This window comes from Cyprinodon tularosa, unplaced genomic scaffold, assembly GCF_016077235.1.
Source record: "Cyprinodon tularosa strain WSP-4 unplaced genomic scaffold, ASM1607723v1 ctg69, whole genome shotgun sequence".
Taxonomy (NCBI): domain Eukaryota; kingdom Metazoa; phylum Chordata; class Actinopteri; order Cyprinodontiformes; family Cyprinodontidae; genus Cyprinodon; species Cyprinodon tularosa.
The window spans coordinates 2,352,031-2,373,325 of NW_024039440.1; the positions used below are offsets into that span (position 1 = coordinate 2,352,031).

At 38.4% G+C, this 21,295-nt stretch overlaps 1 protein-coding gene across 5 annotated transcripts; it reads left to right on the forward strand.

The window, feature by feature from the left end:
* The first annotated feature begins 870 nt into the window (after positions 1-870).
* vwa7 (von Willebrand factor A domain containing 7) lies at positions 871-16,834 on the forward strand. Of its 5 annotated transcripts, none has more exons than XM_038267929.1 (18): positions 871-1,037; positions 1,161-1,209; positions 1,798-2,081; positions 2,156-2,389; positions 3,323-3,419; positions 3,634-3,768; positions 3,875-4,070; positions 4,179-4,348; positions 5,429-5,541; positions 8,433-8,549; positions 9,226-9,417; positions 9,506-9,638; positions 9,833-9,985; positions 10,080-10,172; positions 10,274-10,554; positions 15,294-15,430; positions 15,531-15,690; positions 15,779-16,834. In XM_038267929.1, exons 3-18 carry the CDS (start codon positions 1,839-1,841, stop codon positions 16,325-16,327), a joined length of 3,003 nt encoding a protein of 1,000 aa, XP_038123857.1. In that variant the 5' UTR covers positions 871-1,037; positions 1,161-1,209; positions 1,798-1,838; the 3' UTR covers positions 16,328-16,834. The 5 variants fall into 5 exon arrangements, with proteins under 5 accessions (XP_038123857.1, XP_038123859.1, XP_038123858.1 ...); XM_038267931.1 differs by having other exon boundaries at positions 1,810-2,081; XM_038267930.1 differs by having other exon boundaries at positions 1,166-1,209.
* Positions 16,835-21,295: the final 4,461 nt, after the last annotated feature.

The window sequence follows — 21,295 nt, forward strand, 5'->3', positions numbered from 1 at the left end:
AGAATAGTGTCATGTTGTGCAAAATCCCAAACTATTCATTTTTATGGAAATATAAAAGAGAAAATAGACAAATACAGGAAAATAAACCTACCTATAGAGATTATGAAGGAACCCAACACAAACCAACTTCACTGAGGACCCTGCACCTGTATAAGGGTGTTCCCGGCAGGCAGGGATGGAGAAAATCAGGTTTGAGTAGCATTAAATATGCTTGAATAGCTTATTTATGTTTAAACAACATGTATGATCTATTGGCCAGCTTTGTAATTTCTAGAATATTTTACAATACATTTAAAGCCAACAATCACAATTTGGATTTATGTTATTTAAAAAAAAAGTATAAAAAACTTTGACTTGTCTTTCTGGTTGTTCTAGGAAGGCAGATAAAAAAAAACCCCAAAAAAAACAAGCTGCAACAGGTGAAGAGGAAATAATGATTGTCAGCTAACCCCCACCCCCAAGGCAGCACCTACAACTTCTAAAACCCTTATTTACTTTTAATCCAAAGTATCAGTGTGGTTCTTCCCCTGTTTCTTGTAATCTACCAATTCCTTAAATCTGCTTATGAAGTGGTATCAATTTAAAAAAAGCCAAAAGGCTTTTCCAAGGAAAAATTTTTATTTTTCCTTGGAAAAGCAATTCTACAGTGTTATAAATCAATCAAAAGTCTTGGTAAAGATTGAGAATGCAGGTGTTTGGGATATGAAGTTTTCACAAAAAGGAGCTTTTTCCTGTATTGAGGAAAAAGCATGAGTGATCAATGGAGGAGGGGTTGGCCTGAACACCCCTGGCTGGTAATATATGCACCCCTATTGTATTGAATCAATGCACCATGGATTAATGGGGGCTTGGAGGGACAAGAGGCTGCAATGGGAGGGAACACCAAATAAGATCTTCTTCCTCGTGGTAACAAACGGCAAGAAACAAAGTTAAGACCAAGCAGTGCCAACCAGACAGTTACCCAAGAGTGACAATATCTTTGTTATTTTTCCACCACCAGACACCAGCTGCACGCAAGAGCCCAAGGACAGATAAATGTGAGATGATTGTTTTGCATTTTTTGCACTGATACTCAGCAAAAGGATCTTCCTCTTCACAGGTTGCGGTGTTGATATATGCATCTAGACTTTTTGTGGTTCTTTACTGTCACGTTTCTCCAGAATAGTTTGCTGTCAGTAGATCTCTGCAAAACATCCTCCCTGAACGAAGGTAAGACTGTCTGATTTAAATTATTTACATGTGCATATGGATGGTTATGTTATTTGTATTTAATTGACATAACAGAACACAGCGTTTAAAAAAAAGGGAGATTGTGAGAGATAAAAGGTTAATTTATGCTTCACAAAAAAAAAAACAATAAATGATATTGAATAAAATATTGGTTATTTCATGCAAAACAAACTAAAAGAAAAGTGATGGTTTTATGCACTCAAATCATCCGTTTGACACCTGCTGAATGCAGGCTGGTGGCATAGAGGTTGGTGACATTTATAGGCCACATGCTTTGTTTCAGTGTCTCTTGGAAACACTGAAACAAAGCAGGAGACTCTGAGAACTATCCCACCGTATTGTGTGTGCTTTTTTCAAGAAAAGATGACAAAGAACAAAAGAAACATGGTTAAGGAAAAGCTGAGAACAATCTAAGTGGAAGAATAAGTGGTGGTGGGAGGAGGTGGTGAGAACAGGAAGGGTGAAATCTAATTAGAAAAATACGGGTGAGGGGTAATTCAAATATATGTAGAATACGTTGATTCCTCTAAAATGTCAAAATAAGTGACGAACTCTCCTAATTTCAAGGTTTGCACTTAGGATGAAAGCTTCTTCACCACCAGACCATAATGTCACCAGATAGTGGAACAAGCAACAGAAATCAGAGACAGAAGTTCTGGTCCATCTTGACGTGTCTTCTGGTCCTGGCATCACCATGCAAGGGTTTTTTCCCAGACTTCTGGACGAATTTATTGACTCTGTCCTTGAACTCGTACACACACCAGTACATCACAGAACAGGCCATCCGCAACGTTACCCTGGAGATCCTGAGGGAAACCACAAAACAGGATGGAGCACACGGAGAGAAAGAGGTGAGCTTATGATGTTAATACATTTTCAGTTTTTTCATCTGAGCACAGAATGATCAGGTATCATTGCCTACTAGATTCGCCTTGACTGTGCCTTCTGGAGAGCAGTGAGAGATGTGGTGATCTCCAACTCCGAAATGGATTCTAAGCGTGCTACCAAATTTGATCCGGTCTACCACTTTGACTCAGAGCAAGTTGACAGCTCTATCACGATGCTTCAGGAGTTTTGGAATAGGATAGTTCTCTCGATACGAGCTGAACAGTATGAGAGCGCCCGTCACACTTTGGGTCAGCTGTTTCATTCCATTCAGGTATACACTGAGTCTGGATCTGCAACCATGATAACTGTTTTTACAATAAATTGAGCAAGTTTAGCCTCCATGTGATACAGTGCCTTACAAAATAATTCCTAAATGTAATGTTAGAAACATTCACTTAAATAGATTTTATAGGGATAATAATAACATGTTATAGTCAATTAAAAAAACAAACTAAACAAAAAAACATAACAACTGTGACCTAGAAACAATTAAGGGTTACTTATTTTTTTTATCAATATTCAAAAATAGTTATTATATTTATACAGTTATTATATATTTATACAAAAAGTTATTATTTAAAGTAGCAATAACGATGCAGCTCTGGTCAGAGAAACTCTCAACTGGAAATTTCTGAAAAAACTCCACAAACTGCTAAAGAAAAGCTATATGTTATTAAAGCTGTAAGAGGCTGAAACTAAACTGTAGAACAGGGCAGAGTTCAGCATTCCAATGGGACAGCAACCCATATAACCAGAGCAACAGTGGACTGGTTTAGATTAAAGTCTCCATTCAAACTAACTAAGCAAAACCTATTTCTTTAAAGAAAAGCAAACAAAATGTAGCCCAAAGCCAAATATAGTAACTGCAAAGACTTTAGGCTGGCATTACAAAGTGCTGGCACAGAGCCACTTTTTAGATTTATTTTGCAAAACAATTTGACAGCCATGTAACATTTCCTTTCCTCATGAGAAAATGTGGAATATTATTTTTTTTTCTACTATTTTTTAATTTTATAAAATCCACCAAGGATGGTAATTATTTCATGGTCAAATTTGATTACGTTTATGTCATTTAAATACTTTTGAGAAGAATATCCCTTATCATAGTTTTTATTCTCTCTGCCATTGGTGATGTAAGTTTAGCCCTAGCGTTTTGAAAAAGAAAAATGTTAATTTCTTATTACTAAAATATTTTTTATAACAGGATTTCTACAGCCATAGCAACTGGGTGGAAATGGGCAAAAGATCAGTTTATCTGCATCTCCTACAGCCAGATGAGCCTGCCTTTCCAGTAGCTAATGGTAAATCTATTAGATCATGGTATTTTCTTATTATGTATGTCAATAATTAGTTCTATAGGCACCAGGTACTGCATTAAAAACAGATACATTATGATTAATATCTTCAATTTTGCAGGAATAGTAATTTACCATTAGGTTTAATAATTTCAGATAATACACTTGAACATAGAATTTGGGTTAAATCTGGAAATCTTTAATGTTTTTCTGCTTGCAGAAGATACACCTACCTGTCAGGACTGCTTCGCTGCTACCTGCAGAAACAATCTCTTACCAGCACTGACAAACACCCAGAGGAACGCCACACTGCTCACCACCGGCTACACCAGTGGTTTTCCTTTGAAGCCGAAAGGTAAAACCTCATTCACTTACAGCTGAGTTGGTTCATTAGTTAAAGAAATGTCTTCCTTTTTCCTTTGCAGACAGCGAACTTCTTTTAACCTATAATTCCCTTACAGGTAAATGCAGCCATGGGGGAATTTTGGACAGCAGTCAATATCAAAGTGCCAAAGGGGGGATTAACAAAGACACCCCCTCCCTACTCTTCTCCCCTCACCATTACCTCCATGTTGAAGCTGCAACTTTGGCCTCCGAAGCTACCATGATGGTGCTGAGAGACCTCAAAGACACTGTAGGCCTGAAGGCCTTTCTTAAGTGAGATTTAAGTACAAAACACCAAATGCTTTATACAACCACACAATGTCCGTAATGATCATCAGCAGCAGCACTAATGCCACGTTTATGAAACTCGTCCTCTTACAGGCTCTTCAGTATGAAGCAGGTCCCTGCATTGGTGTTTGTTATGGACACCACAGGCAGCATGTTTGAGGAGATCACTGCAGCCAAACTTAGGGCTCACTCCATCATCCAGAGCCGAGCCGACAGCACTAAGCAGCCAGGCAAATTTCTGCTTGTGCCCTTCCATGACCCAAGTAACCCCTTTTTTATTTCATTTAGTCACCTTAAAAGGGTTACAGACCCTATGAAAATTAAATAAGGAATACTTAAGCTTCTAGTTAGGAAAATATGCTTTCACGATTACTTCCTGTAGATAACAGATAACTTTAGTTCAAAATTTTGGACACATCTTTTCTAAAGGTGTCGATCACGATGAGGCTTTTTTGTTCCTTGTTTATCTTTATCATTACGAAAAAAACAAGGACCTCTACTCCAACATGAAGGGCTATAGATATGTCTGTGCTTTACTCACTCAATTTTTATGTATATATTCAAAATCTAGAGGCTGTTAGCTTTCAAATAATGTATCACACATGTAATTTGGGCTTACTGTTCCTAAGTTATTTGCTTTTCCATTTGTGTATGCAAAATAGGCAAGAATTTCCCAAAAATACGTGGATGTTAAGAGGCTAAAAGTTCAAAGAAGTTTAAGTAATTAAATACTAATTTGTTAAGAGTTTGTCATTTTTCTTTGCTGCACTGTTAAATATTTGATTGTAAAATTGGTTTTTAGATATTTTAAATGTTTGTATTTCGACAAGCAGTAAACATAGTTTTTCAATTCAACATCTACAAGTAAAAACTATAAAATTATCAAAAATGGACAAAGCTGTGTTCCCTAGTAAAAAATTATCAGTGTTTTCGAGTTGAAACCAATTCTGAGAAAAGATCTAAAGATTTAAGAAAGAAAGTCTTGTTTCTTCAGAGATCCCCCTATTCTACTTGTCAAAAGAGAAACATCTAATATACAAGGAAACATATGATAGGGCTTGTTTGTTTTTGTTTATTTGTGTGGCATAAGGAATAAAGTGATTGCTATTTTTACAACTGTTTCAAACTGTAAATGTCCGACCAGAGAATATCACTAATTAAAATATTTCTGTAAGAAAACCACTAAATTGTTATGAAAGTGCTAGAGATATCATCTTTTTTTTTACATTTATTGGGGTGACAAATGTTTTTGTACAAGCTGTATCTTTTTTCATATCATGTATAAAGCTTTTCCCATTACCCATGATTTTTGCACTAACATATATATGTACTTTATTGTTTAGAATTTGGACCAGTTTTTGAATCAGACGATCCAAACCAATTCATGGAGCACATGGAGACACTGGTGGCTCTGGGAGGAGGAGATGAACCAGAGATGTGTCTTTCTGCCATTCAGGTGAATTTTAAAGCTAAAGTACTCAGATATTAAATATGATAATAACAATTGCTCACGGTTTTAATATGTAAGCACTACTTTTGTCGAATGGTAATCTAAAAGGAGTACAGTTCATTAAATTATAGTACAAACGGGGACATCATTATTGAGTTGTATTTACTGTTGATCTATTAACTAATTAGACAGATGAAGTTGCATTAGTCAGGCAACCAGACTAATCAAGGCTGATGAAGGAGACATTCCACTTATTTTTTCCTCTCAGAATAATGGCAGAATCTGTCTTCTTTGGCAGTGGCAGTTACATTTAGATTCAGTCAGACTGGTTTGCTTACCATGCATGTTCCCATATCTAACACCACTTTTCATATCATCCCAGTCATAATTTACAAACTGCTGTTACTTAATTATTCTTTGGCTCTGATTTGATGAATATATGTTTTTATTTTTGATAGTCAACTGTAGATATGAGTTGACCTCCTCTATTCTCCAAACCAGCTTCAACTTGATCAATTCTAAAGAATATAAAAGCTTGAAAAAAGTCTTAGACTATGTGTTCTAGCCTCCATTTAAATGGTAACTTTAGATTTTTATGTCACATCCATCAGTGCAATTTTATCATCTAACAGAACACAATGCAAATAATTTTTGGATGAAGCCAATGCAGACGTTTTCCGTACCATAATTAGCAGCAGAAATGTTGAATGCCCTTGACACCAATAAAATATACAGTAGCAAGCTATTGCTCCAAAGTCGACGAGGGTCATCATCTAGGCTTTCTAAACACGATTAATCTAACTAATCAAACTGGAAACAGCAATTGGATCCAATTGTAACTTGATTATTGCACTGAATTACTACAGATTTATTGTCCCAAACTGAATTTGGACTCAACTGGATTCTATAAATGTGCGCATAAACTGGATTTATCATGAAAAAGCCCTGTTGAACTATATGCCATTATTTTGTGTAATATAAAAGGCAAGGAAAGACAATTAAATTGAACATTTCAGTAATAAGACAACATGTTACATTGGAGAAAGGGGTGATTTAGAGGCAGCTACAGAAGAGATGCAATCAAGGTTTTAAACCCTGATTTAAAGCTTTGTTAGGATTATTTTTAATGATGATAGTTGAGTCTGTAGGAAACTAAAGCAGCTTTCATTTTATAAGATGAAACCCAAATTGTAGTTAAGTGCTGAAACTGTGGACTTGATTAACAACATTTGGTCTGTGAAGTTTTGACTGTGATTACTTTTGATCCTTGGTTAAGACATCATCAGGGAGACTGTTGGTATTTTATTCCAATTATTCTATGATGTTGAGAGAAACAGTGCTAAAGCTTTTTTCTTCTATTTTAATATCCTGGTCACAGTGGTCAGACATAAACAGACATGAATGGATTTTTTGTGTGTTTGTTTAGAGGTGACTGTAACACCTCACCTCACCTTTTCAGAGGGAGTGGGTAGAATTACTGTTATTGATGATGTATGAGTCTGTTAAAGCCTAATAATACCTGTGTGTTGCATGTCAGAACTAATGTTTTCCAAAGTCGTTTATATAATTAAGACAGTTCCTCCTTCTGGATATACTGCTATCATTTCATTATGTACCTGGCCATGGCCAAAATTTTGATTTCAAAAGACGGGGGGGGTGGAAGTATTTTTTTATATAACTCTTATACATAAACATTATGGGTGGGTATTGCCAAAGAAGTCACGATTCGATTCGTATCACGATTCACAGGCCACGATGCGATTCTATCACGATGTATCACGATACTTGAATTATTGCGATGCATTGCAATATTTTCTCCTCCATGTTTTGTTTTTTAATGACTCGGCGCAGTATCCCGCGGCCAGAAATGCTTGTGACACAAGGCAGTGTGCGTCAACACATCCGCAGCGACATCTACTGGACTGGAAGTTATATTACTGTTGTTTTTGGCTGATGTTCGCCAAACATTCATACAATTTTAGTTATGAATGTTTTTTTATTAATAATCGATACTTTGCATCAAGAATCGATGCAGTAGATCACGAAAATTAGAATCACGATGCATCATCATTACGATTATTTTGCACAGCCCTAATAAACATGCTTCTCAGGAGTGACAGCGGTGACAGCCAATCACACAAGAAAATGCAGGGGGCCAATCAGCAGCTTGTAGGCAGTCTAAACTCAGGGAAGTGGGCTTCAGCTTGAGCTGTGGTTTTCCGCCTGGTCCTAGTGCTCAAAGTTGTTGGTGTACTATAGCGTAACATTGTTTATGGACAGGAAAAAGTGCAGAACAAAACGTACTTTTGAAAAAGTGCAGGGGACATGCCCCCCCTCAAATTAGGTCCCTATACGTGGCAAATATTTGGGAATGCAATGAGAGCAGTGTCCTTGATCTAATAACATAGGGTAAAGTTTTGATAAAGCTGTAGCCATGGATGTCTCCTCATTTACAAATTTGTATGATGTAAGGATGTAATGATGTGGCATACTGGAGTTGGGCCACTTTATCGAGATGTGAGGCAGGTTGGTAAACGCTGCCTTCTGTAATTCTAAGCAACCTCTCTGGACTGAGAAAGATTACAATTTCTATCAAGATCTGTTGTCATGTCTCATGGTTATTTAATACATATACATTATGAAGTGTTATTTCAAGAGTTTGTCCGGAGTGATCACTTCTCAGGAAAATACCCAAAGAGAGAAAGATTCAAGGTGTAAACACAGAACTTTCCCTAGCAGCTTAGAAAATGAAAGCTGCTTCTTGTTCTATTCTGGTGTTTTAGTATGCAGAGTAGACTTTAACAAAAAGAAGAATAGACCAACCCTGGCATTTTTACATGCTTTCACTAACTTTCTACACTAAACATATGTACCACTGTCTCTGTATGTGTTTTCAGCTGGCCCTCACTCACAGCCCCCCAAATTCTGAAATTTTTGTGTTCACTGATGCTTCCCCCAAAGATTCTTACTTGTTTGATGCAGTGAAGGCGCTCGCCCTTGAGAAAAAAAGCAAGGTGGGTTTAGCTTTACAGAAACGTTCCTTGGTTTTTTGTTTTTTTTATTTTTCATTTTTTTCAATGCAAACAGCTGCGCTGTCTTCTTTTACTTTTTAAAGGACAAGAGTTATTATAGGGGTAGAATTTGAAAGGAAAATGAGAAATAAGAATATAGGAGATTTTAGTGCCATCACTAAAATTTTTGTGTACTTATTAAAACAGAAAAAGGTATGCATAAAATTTTTTTAAAATGCACGTTTAAATAAAAAAAAAGGTGGGAATTCATTTTTTACATTTGAATTTGATTGTATTTTAAAAGTATTTAATTATTTTATAGTCCTGTCAGTCAAAATCACTTTGCATGTTTAACACATTTACAAACCGCTTGACTGGTCCATAATTAATGGGTTATCTTGGGTGATAAATCATATTCCTAAAATAAAAATACATAATTAAAAAGTTAAAAGGACACCTTTATCTGTACATTTGTTCATTTTAAAAGATGTTTTAAGACTTATGTTTACAGATTTTTATCATTTTTTCTATCATAATAGTAATAAATTATCACCATACTTATTTATGGGCCATGTCATTTGCTTTTATAACTTTCCTGCAAAACAAAGCTGAAAGAGCAAACAGACTGTTACATAGGAAGAGATAATTGTTCTTAACCCAGTGGATGCTCTTTCTGTAGATAACATTTCTCCTCACTCAGGATCAGAGGAGAAGGAGGAGGAAGAGGAGCAGTAAGATACCTCTGTCACCGGATCGTTTCTCTCTCTACTCCACCCTGTCTGTACTATCAGGAGGAATGGCTGTATTCACCACCAACTCTGACATCCACAGCGTCTCCACTATCGTTGAGGACAACACTGCTGTTGACAAGGTGAAAATTTCCATCATTTTTTCCACATACTCACATTTTTAGCTACAAACCAAAGCTGCATACCAAACCAAGCCTTCCTTGTCCCCAGGTGACCCTCCTCCATGTAAGAAGCGATCCAGAGTTAATGTCTGTGCATTCCTTCAGAGTTGATAGCTCAGTGGAAAATGTCATCCTCCACATTACAGGCACCATGGCGGAGTGCATCCTCACAAGCCCTGCAGGTAATCTATGTTTCCTAGATGTTTTACCAAATACAAGATCAAGAAAATGTACAGCGTCTGAACAAAAAACTGAATTTCCAGGAGCGTCAGAACACCCATTCATTTTCTCATTGTATACCTGAACTCTTAGTTTTCCATTAGCTTCTCTCTTCTTTGACTACCTTGTAAGATGTTAATGTCCTATCAATTTTCAGACCAAAGTCAGTCTCTATTGAGTGAGAATGGCCGTCTAGCAGAGTTGGCGCACTTCCAGGGATTGTATCGTATCAAACTGTTGCCTCCTGTTCAGGCTGGTCAGTGGAACCTAAAGGCCAAGAGTAAAGATCACCTAACCTTTAAGGTGATAGGTAAAAAAACAAAACAAACAATATCCAGTATGTTTCACAATGAGAGGAAGTCAAAGGTCAGTGTACATTTTTTTTTTCTCATCCGTCCCACCAGGTGACAGCAGTGTGGACTTCCTGTATTACTTTGCCACTGTGACTAATGATACACACCCTGGTCTGGCCAGGGTTGAGGGTAGCCCTTTGGCAGGTTAGGCCATTATTATTTATTGGGTGCTTAAATGTATCAGTGACATTTAAAAAATGTCTTACTGTGGAAAACCTGTAAATAAAACAAACACACTTTTTCAGGTGCTCCGGCCTTTCTGGTGCTCGCTGTAACGGGCCGGGCCTCACCTCAGGAGGATTCATTTCACGTGACACTGATTGGAGCTGAAGGAGAAAGTCTTAAACAGGTGAAACTCAATCGCTCTTCCTCTTCACCCACCCATGGCTTGGAGGAGCTAGTGGGCTACGTGGACAGTGTCCCTGCAGTTCCCTTCAGTGTTCGACTTACTGGCCTTGACAGCACAGGGAACAAACTGGAGAGAGTGTCCACAGAGAAGCTTCAATCCACTCATGTTCAGATAGAGGTATAAACTTTTTACTTTTTACAAGTAGGTGCTTGGTTTTACAAATCAGTTATCACTTTATTTTTGAACCCAGGTAAAATTAAACCTGGGTAATTTGTGTTTTTCTAAGAGATGTAAATGACTGACTGCCACTTGTAAGATGCCTCTGTATTTTTTCACAACTTCTTTACCCCCAGAAGGGATCCCACAATATTGAAAAAATCAGCTAAAGGAATGGTTCTCAAATCGGAATACAGGTGCTGGTCATAAAATTAGAATATCATGAAAAAGTTGATTGATTTCAGTAATTCCATTTAAAAAGTGAAACTTGTATATTATATTCATACATTACATACAAACTCATATATTTCAGATGTTTATTTTGTTTAATTTTGATGATTACAAATGACAACAAATGAAAATCAGAATATTAGAATATTGTGAAAAGGTTCAAAATTGATGGCCCCTGGTACCACACTCTAATCAGCTAATTAACTCAAACCACCTGCAAAAGCCTTTAAATGGTCTTTCAGTCTAGTTCTATAGGCTACACAATCATGGGGAAGACTGCTGACTTGACAGTTGTCCAAAAGACGACCATCGACACCTTGCACAAGGAGGGCAAGACACAAAAGGTCATCGCTAAAGAGGCTGGCTGTTCACAGAGCTCAGTGTCCAAGCACATTAATAGAGAGGCGAAGGGAAGGAAAAGATGTGGTCGAAAAAAGTGTACAAGCAAGAGAGATAACCGCACCCTGGAGAGGATTGTGAAACAAAACCCATTCAAAAATGTGGGGGAGATTCACAAAGAGTGGACTGCAGCTGGAGTGAGTGCTTCAAGAACCACCACACACAGACGTATGAAAGACATGGGTTTCTGCTGTCGCATTCCTTGTGTCAAGCCACTCTTGAACCACAGACAGCGTCAGAAGCGTCTTGCCTGGGCTAAAGAGAAACAGGACTGGACTGCTGGTGAGTGGTCCAAAGTCATGTTCTCTGATGAAAGTAAATTTTGCATTTCCTTTGGAAATCAAAGTCCCAGAGTCTGGAGGAAAAGAAGAGAGGCACTTCATCCACGTTGCTTGAAGTCCAGTGTAAAGTTTCCACAGTCAGTGATGGTTTGGGGTGCCATGTCATCTGCTGGTGTTGGTCCATTGTGTTTTCTGAGGTCCAGGGTCAACGCAGCCACATACCAGGAAGTTTTAGAGCACTTCATGCTTCCTGCAGCTGACCAACTTTTTGGAGATGCAGATTTCATTTTCCAACAGGACTTGGCACCTGCACACAGTGCCAAAGCTACCAGTACCTGGTTGAAGGACCATGGTATCCCTGTTCTTAATTGGCCAGCAAACTCTCCTGACCTTAACCCCATAGAAAATCTATGGGGTATTGTGAAGAAGAAGATGCAATACACCAGACCCAACAATTCAGAAGAGCTAAAAGCCACTATTAGTGCAACCTGGGCTATCATAACACCTGAGCAGTGCCACAGACTGATCGACTCCATGCCACGCCGCATTGCTGCAGTAATACAGGCCAAAGGAGGCCCAACTAAATACTGAGTGCTGTACATGCTCATACTTTTCATGTTCATACTTTTCAGTTGGCCAACATTTCTATAAATCCTTTGTTTTTATTGGTCTTCAGTAATATTCTAATTTTCTGATATGATGAATTTGAGATTTTCATTTGTTGTCATTTGTAATCATCAAAATTAAACAAAATAAACATCTGAAATATATTAGTTTGTATGTAATGTATGAATATAATATACAAGTTTCACTTTTTAAATGGAATTACTGAAATCAATCTACTTTTTCATGATATTCTAATTTTATGACCAGCACCTGTAGAGTTTAGAACTTTTATCTAAATAAGACTGATCAGTATGAAAGCTCTTGCCACCAACAGAGTCACACAATAAACAAAGAGCACAGAAAATCAATAATTACATATGTTTTTATGAAACACTGGGTACCCAGGTCTCTGCACTGTTCCTAGTGCTGAAGACTTGCTGTGGCTGCCATTTGATGTTTATCTAATAGGTATAATAGTAGTTGTCTAAAACTTTATCTAAGTGTTGCTGCAGCATTCTAATCAACCCAACTGTCCCATTATGAAACCCAAACCTTGGAGTAATAACCATCTCAGATACTGTGTCTCTCACGGCCCGCCCAGCCTCCATGGGCCTCTTAATTAGATTTTGAGGCCTTCATTTCAGCCAATGATCCCAATTGCTGCTATAAATAGTCAGATAATCAGATTATTTACACAATCAATTTAATCATAGCGGTTCTGCTGTTTAGAGTCTCCTATTTCTGGTATCATCTGGTGTCATTAAAGTAATCAAATAAACTAGTATGTAGTTTATTTATTATAAAAATGTCCCGAGGTTTATACTTTTGGTTGCAACAGCAGAGGGCATAAATAACCTGTACGGCAAGAACAACAACTAACAATATACATCGTAAAATATCAAGCTTCTTTGTTCCCCAAATATAAGTTTGTGTCAGAGAAGTTTACACTGGTTCTTTCCCTCTCTGATAAATGTTTTTATACATAAGTAATAATTTTGATATCGTTAAATATATTTGGATTTAAAACTGCACTATACTATTATGAAATTGAGTGTTTTGTTTCAGTGTTTATGGAAAAATCATTGGATATTAAAAAATAAACAAATTCTTGTTTTTGGGGGCCTCCTAGTTGACCTAGGGCTAAGCAATTATCCATTAGGTTACCTATCCTTGTAATGTATCAAAGAGGAAGATTAATATGATTCACATACTATCACACTTGTCACAAAAGGTCGATTAAAAATATATAATATGTATTTTGGAAAATATTGTGGGATTGTTTGATGTGAAATATTTAAGTGTGAAATCTGTAACATCAAAATATTGTATAAGAGAAAGAAAAAGAAAATAAATTGCTGAAACACTTACCATGCAACAGAGAGCAGTAATTTTGACCCTGAATACCTGAAAATTGCATGTAGTTGGCTGAGTAAATTTACTCGAATTCTATCGGTGAAGTATAGCTAATTTCAATATCTGCGACACACTGAGAGAAATTAGTTTAAAATTTCCATTACAGGAAGGCATCAGGATTGGATTCAAGCCATGATTTTTCATGCAGCAGTGTTACAAACCAGGCCGCTATCCAGGCTGCCCATATTGCATAACCAACAGGGCTGAACATTTAGGGCCGGATTTATCAAGATCTAATTTTGCGTGCAGTAATTTGCGCTCACAAACTGGAATTTTGCGCGAGGGGCTGAACCATGGTTTGCGGGTGATTTAACAAGAGCGATTGCGTAACTGGTGGCAGGTGCAAAAGTGTTGGAGACGCCCTATTTAAATGATGGTTTTGCGCGTTTTGTGGTTTGCGGCAAAGTAGTTTGTACTTTGTACAAACTAGTGCATTAAGAAATTTAAATCTTACAGTGACCCCCCCCCCAAAAAAAATAAATATATATATATATGTATATATATATATAAACTTTGGCAACCTTTATTCCCTAAGGTGGTATGTGGCTGAATTTCTACTTCACTGCAGTAAAAAAAAAAAAAAAAAAGTGGGGGGTCGGGGTTCTCCGGTAGGGCATCAGGGCGACAAGGCATTTAGAACATCGGACAGCACTTCTGAAAAACGAGATTGGGAGATCCCAGATGCAAAAAAGTGCAATGTTGCGAGGAGTTTTGTGATATCTGGTATTGTGTGGGTCCTCCTTGTGGCTGGCTCCAAATCCATTCGGAGTTCCCCCAACAGCTCCAAAATGGAAATGCTGGATAAACGATATGTTCTGATGATCGTTTCCTCGTTCATTCCAAAAATATTCACACGGAGTGAAAAAATGCGTTCTCTGCGTCTCCTTGCTTCATTTCGATGTCTCCTTCTTGCGACAATAACCGCTGCCATGTGTGCGCAATTACGCATACAGACCATTTACACCTTCTTTTGAAACGTGTTAAATATAGAGTTAGCAAAATTGCTTTCAGGTTTGATAAATCACTTTGCGAGTGCTAAATTAATATATTTACATGTTCTCCTCCCACAAGACATATTTTTGCGTGTAAACGCCCCATATTGCATATTCATTGCAGAAAAAGTACTAAATGGATAAGAGGCGCTATTTAGCACGTTTTAAAGACCAAATCCTTTTAGCACGCTGTTGATAGATCAGTTTGTACATTTTTTAGTGTGCGCAGTGAAATAGCTCACGTTTTTATACACGCAAACCTTTGATAGATCCGGCCCTTAGTCTGAATAGAAATAGCAATTCTTTTAAATAGAAGCATAAGAAAATGTATAATGGATCATATACAATTAGGTTTAAGGAACTCATTTTGAACGCCACACTGTTTTTTTGTTGAAAGGTCCTTTTGTCCTGAATGGTTCAGTGGAGCGGTTACATTTTGGCACATGCTCACATTTAGGTGGCCAAAATCTTTGGATTCATTAGTTTGGATATTATTATGTTGGTTTTGCTAAGATTGAAAAAAGGGTAGAATTCCCCCACAATAATCTAGTTATTTTTGCTCAGTAATATGTTACGGTACATTTCAAACGATTTTCATGGATTGTATTTACATTCTACCAAGATCATTTCTCAGTATATATGAGGGTATGGAATTTCTATTGTTTCTCCAAATAAACAAGAACAGATAACCGTAATCTAGCTTCCTGCTGTTTTTGTCATTCTATCCATATTTAAATAGTTTTACTGTCAAACTGTTTGAGCCTCTTTATCTCCCCAGATGGTGCTGACCCCCCATCTCATACCGGGTCACCGTACCGTGGTGGAGTTTGACATTCATAACCACGGTCCAGCTCAACTTTTTAATTTGACTGCTGATGATGACTGTGGTTATCTTCTGATGAGGGGGCCACACAGGTAAACAGACTGGATAGAAATTAACCTCCCACTGGACTAAAGGAGGTTTTTTTTTTATCTTTAAGATGTCTCTTAAATTCATGCAAAATTTGTTCCTCAGGTTTTTTATCAAAGACCAAGGTTCTCTTCGTGATCAGGTGTCCCTCCTCACTCCTGCAGCAGCTCAGGCAGGAGCAACTGTGACACTCACACTCACTGTGCATGCTCTGGACTCACTGGATTCCAACTATGCAGTCACATTCTTAACCGTGGTCCCCCTGGTAAACAATAGAAGAAGTATTTCATTGTTATCTTGAAATGTTTGTACATACACTTCCTGGTTAATCGTTTTAATTACTTTTTCACAAGAATGCCGACAGGTTTCCACCCTCCTGCTCTGTCACACGCCTACAGTCGGACTGTCCTGCAGATTGCTCCAAGTCCAGCTGGAGAGTTTCTTTGGTCGTGTCGGATTATGTCCAGTCTGGCCTCGCTGCCCTTCAGATGCAGAAAGGAGATGGTGTTTTGACGATTTTCCATAACCCACCATCCACAGAGGAAAGCTTCAGAGAGACTCACCCTGACCTAGATCATCAACACCACCCAGGAAAGGGCCATCATCAGCACCATCACCACTACAGGGCCAGATTACAGAGAGGGGACCCCCCTCTGAATGTGTCTGAGTGGGAAGAGGGTTCATCAAAGCTGCTGTGGGTCATGTACACGTCCAGTTGCTGCTCTACTCAGGCAGAGCTGCTGGTGTGGGATAAAGCTGGGAATATGAAGCGGTGTGTTCTCACATCTGGCCAGAAGAGCGTGCAAAGTGAAACAACCACAGAAACAAGTGGGACTGGACGAACCAAACCTGCAGTGGCCCTCTTATTGCTGATGTGCCTGCAATTGGACCCACTGATGTAAAAATGTATAATTACAAATGTTTTGCTGGTCAAACTGATCCTCATAGAAGCGTTTAAAGTCTGAAAACAGGAAGTGCACTTAATGCAAATGAAAGCTGGTACTGCTTTAATGTCAAACTAGCTACTTTTATATGCACTGGAGCACAATATAATAATTGAGAAAATAAGTTATAAAAAACAAAGAAATTGTAAAAGTAAGTTATGGTAAGATAAGTTCATGTATCACTGGAATGTTCAATTTGTTTGTGCCTCACAATAATGCGGCCATTTTTGGTATCTACTTAATTATATTTAGTTACTTTGACCTCATTTTTCCATATCCTGTCCTGATGACAAAAAAATTGTGTTGAAATAACTGAATATGATTAAGTAGATGCTGAAAACAGTTTAATCATTTTTTCGGTTTAATTATTATTTTTTATTGTTTTTTTAAAGGCTTTTGTATGAAAAACATTGTAAATCATCCTACAAGTGCTGCAATATGTAATTATTAAAGAATTACAAATTATCCAGACTTCTTGGCATCTCTGAAAAAGTTAAGTAATAACACTTTATCTGTCTTTGTTGTGGCAGCCTAGCCATTAACAAAGTTTTAATAAATAAAATGTTTAAATTAAATACATTTATTCAGTTGGGGAGGGGGGGGGGGGGGGGGGGGGGGGGGGGGGGGGGGGTTAATTCTCATTATTAAGTTTTTTGTTTTTGTTTTTTTGCAAAATCGTTGGTTTCACACTTACAATTCTGCCATTACAAGCAGACATATAGACACAGATATGCAACAGGTAAGTGTTAACCAGCTCCATGGGTGGCCTCGTTCAGGAAACAGTCTGGCACAACAGCTCTGAGCCAGCTCCCACGTCAGAGGATGAAAAAGAGCACATACAGTTAGTCACAGACAGAGAAACGGGACTACACCGAAAAAAGGCCAAGCTCCAGTATGTATAAAAAAAGGTGTTGATGGCAGCACAAAGCTGATATTTCATTCCTGGATGGAGTCACAGCTGAACAAGAACAGACCAGATGAAGCTACTACGAGAAACAGAAGAGAGAGCATAATGCTATTAATGGAACTTAACAAATACTGCAGAATAGGAGAATAGAGATAGAGTGAGGAAAAGTGGTCCCTATGTCCTCCAGCAGCCCATACATAAAGCAGCATAAATACAGTATGTCCTCAAGCAGCGCATACATAAAGCAGCATAAATACAGAAGATAGCTCATTGTCTTGAGTGCATAAAACTTTTAAAGCAGCTTGATCCTTTTCTCTAGTCGTACTCCACCCCACCACATAGTACATTTATCCCCTTTATCCCGGAATGAGATGATTGGGTGCCATGCAGATGAGGTTACAGCAACTATTGTGAGTGAACTGAAACACATAGGAATTTTTTTCAGTTACTGCAGATGAAGCCAGAGATGGAAACACAGAACAGTTGATTATACATGTTCATTACATCAGTAACAGGAGAGTAAAGGAGTGTTTGCATAGTGAAACAATAGACCTGGCTAAGGCTACTGTGTACAGGGGAGCTGTGTGTGACACTGAAACAGATGTGCATAGATGAGAAGGCTGCTGAGCTGTATGATACAATCGGTCTTTGACAGTGTACATCACTTCCGCAAAAGCACAATGCATTTAGGGTAGTTAGCGCCATTTCTGTGGTGGAGAGACAGCAGCAACAAACAAAAGAAAACTAACAGAGAGTAGAAGTGTTCTAGTTGCTTCCTTTGGAAATAAAGGGACACTGGTGCTGCGTCAAAGGATGCAATAGTAATTCTAAACAGAAAACAGCAGATGGTGCCTTATGGTTTTTCGTATTCCCCACTTGGAAAAGAAAATACGGACCGCAGACAGAGGACTTAACAAAGAGGCGTTGGGCTGCATGGGTCGCTGCTGTAAGAAGGAAAGCCCTGCGAGCAACTGAAACGGGGCTCCATCAGGCTGATGAAATCCTTCAGCGACAAGATGAAGTTACACCTGAGGCGACAGAGAACCCTAACCAGTAACAGACTGACACGCAGAAGGCTGCTGAAAACGTTGGCCGGCCAAACACCAAGGATGACACAGAAGGTGGTTGTCAGGAAGGACAGACAGAATGTAACCTGTGTGTGCTCAGGTGTGCAGAGATGAACCGTCTTTTGGAAGAAAACAGAGAGCTGCGGCGTGAACTTGATGAGCTGCAGATCTCTGATGGCTTCTTTGGAGACAGTAATGAAAAGGTCAAGTACTATACGGGTCTACCAAACTTGGCAACCTTTATGGCTTTGTTTAATTTTCTGCTGCCTTTCATGTCTGCTCAAAACAAAATTCTCAGTCCATTTCAAATGCTTCTGCTAACCTTCATGCGTCTGAGATTGGATCTGCCCTCACAACACCTTGCTTATCTCTTCCGTGTTTCACCAAAGACAGTGTACAGAACATTCAATGAAATGGTGTCATTTTTATATGCAAATCTAAAGCGTGCAATTGTGTGGCCAGATAGAGACACCTTGCACAAAATTATGCCTCATCAGTTTGTGGAGGCCTTTGGACATAGAGTCACAGTGATTATTGACTGTTTTGAAATTTTCACAGAGAAACCAGCTAATTTGAAGGCCCGTGCCCAGATGTTTTCCTCCTACAAGCACAATCATACCATGAAGTATTTGATAGGCATAACACCCAAGGGAGCTATATGTTTCTTGTCAAAAGGGTGGGGTGGACGTACAAGTGACAAACATATCACTTTGAACAGTGGCTTTCTTAACATGTTGTTGCCTGGGGATATTGTGTTAGCTGACCGAGGTTTTGATATACAGGAAAATGTTGGCATGCTGTGTGCGGATGTCAAGCTTCCAGCCTTCACAAACGGGCGCTGTCAGCTGGATGCTAAGGATGCAGAAGAAACACGGAAGCTTGCACATCTAAGAATTCATGTTGAAAGGGTGATTGGAAATGTTTGTCAGAAATACAAAATATTAACTGGAACCATACCAATAAACATGCTATTAACATGTGAAGGCGAAGAAGTCACTTTCTTGGACAAGATTGTCACTGTCTGTTGTGCCCTTACACATCATTGCCCTACTGTAGTGTAAAAATGAATGCCAGATCAAGTACTGTTTCAACTTTATTCTTCTTTTCTCGCAAATAGAATTTTGCTTTTTTAAAAGTTACTTTTGAAAAATAACAGCAAAACAAATATAAGTTTCACCATCACTTCAAATATTAACAATGTTTCTGAAGTTGTAAAAATGTGTGTACAATAAAGAGTGGAGTTTGAAATTTGAAACAAGCGTTGTTATTATCTTCTGAATTAAGCACAGAGTATTTGAGAAAATGCAATACAAAATCTCAAATACATAAATAATGCAGAACAGTGCAAAGCTTCAAATGTTTTACTTTGTCTTCCTCCCTTGTATATAGCAGATTGCTCTTTAGCTTAAATTAGAAGATTTTAATTTTCCCTGGACTTGTTTTCACTGTGGTCTGTGGTCTTCCGTAGAGATATGACCTAACAGGTGATATCTGTAAAGAAGACTGCAGATCTCAGTGAAAACAGGCCTGGGTAAAGTGAACAGCAAATACAGTGTGCAACTTATCAATGTGCAAAAATTATGACAAGTGTTTTCGTTCAGTCTGATGAGCAGCACAAACTACTCTAATAACTGCAGCTATCTGTGCAACTGCCCACAACATCTGCCTTGTCACTGACTTATGACATTCTTAGACTTTTTTTCTTTTTTCTACTGTAGTTGGTAATATCCAGAGACGTAGTTGGAGGTAGGAGTTCTGCGTCAGACTGCCAACTATTAGCTCTCACTTGGTATGGATCAATGTTGTTTATGAAGGCTAACTTGGCATAATATATTTCCCTAGCAGCTTTAGAAAGTTTGTCTGGGTAGGGTATCCGTTTAGCTTTCTTGTTCTTTTCCATTTAACTGATAATCCTCGCTGCTGGCTTGCAGCGCTCTCCTCTCGTTTTCTGCTGTTTTGTTTTTCTTCCGCTCACCACAAAAATGGCGCTAGGGGGCGTGTCAGTCACGTGACTGACAAAGACCGATGAAGACCCTCTCTGCGGCAAATCACACTCCCGAACCATGAGCTACACCCAGAAAAAAGGGAGAAACATAAATGCACTGATATTTACAGTACAGTTGTGGAGTAGTGTGTGACCTCAGTGATACAGAGAAGCTCCAAAGAAACCTGTTTTTCCCTTGCCTTGACAGGATGGTTGCTGAGATTAATGAGCATTTCTCAAATAGCATTCTCTCTGAGGAACACCTTTGCTATCTGGCAGATCATTACAATATTGGTCTGAAATCAGAGGAAGTTTTAATGACCAAAAACAATCTTGACTCTAAATAAGAAAGTCTTGAAATAAAGGATATGCAATGTGTTTTCAACTTGCCTGTGGTCATTCAGATCTCCCTGACAATTCTAGTCAACAGCTCAACAGCTGTAGTTGTGAAAGTCACTCAACCTTACTTCAATCTTAGTTTAGATTACTTTGGAATTTGTATAAGGAGGCTTTTGATTGGTCATATTCAGTAAAGTCATATATTATTTTGCTGCAATGTTGAATATGTTCACGGGGGTGGGGGGGCTTCATAAATGCCCCTGGGAGAATACACTTCTGCGTGTCTGGTTAAAGTCCTTCCTTCTCACCAATTCTCTCTTAAGGCCAAACGAAAAGCTGTTGAAGTCTGTTTTAATGTTATGCTTGCCTTAAAGGAATAGTACACCCAAAACATGATTAGCCTTCATTTTCTACTCACCCCCATGCTGAACAACACTCTGGAGTACTTTTTTGATATCTCAAATGCATCTGGAGATCTGGGAGGCGTCTTGCTGTCTGCTGACATTCAAATAACGGAGGTCTGTGGTGCCCGAGACAGAAAGGTCCATAAAAGTCCACAAAAACGTGTCAATATTCCTCCATACTGCTCGTCCAATGTATTCCAAGTGTCCTGAGTGGGTAGCATCCAG

Bases quoted from the DNA above. Each gene is read 5' to 3' on its own strand.
- vwa7 (XM_038267929.1), top strand. From the start codon at position 1,839: ATGTCACCAGATAGTGGAACAAGCAACAGAAATCAGAGACAGAAGTTC. The intron at 10,555-15,293 runs GTATAAACTTTT...TTATCTCCCCAG, and splicing joins CCACTCATGTTCAGATAGAG to ATGGTGCTGACCCCCCATCT. The intron at 15,431-15,530 runs GTAAACAGACTG...TTTGTTCCTCAG, and splicing joins CTGATGAGGGGGCCACACAG to GTTTTTTATCAAAGACCAAG.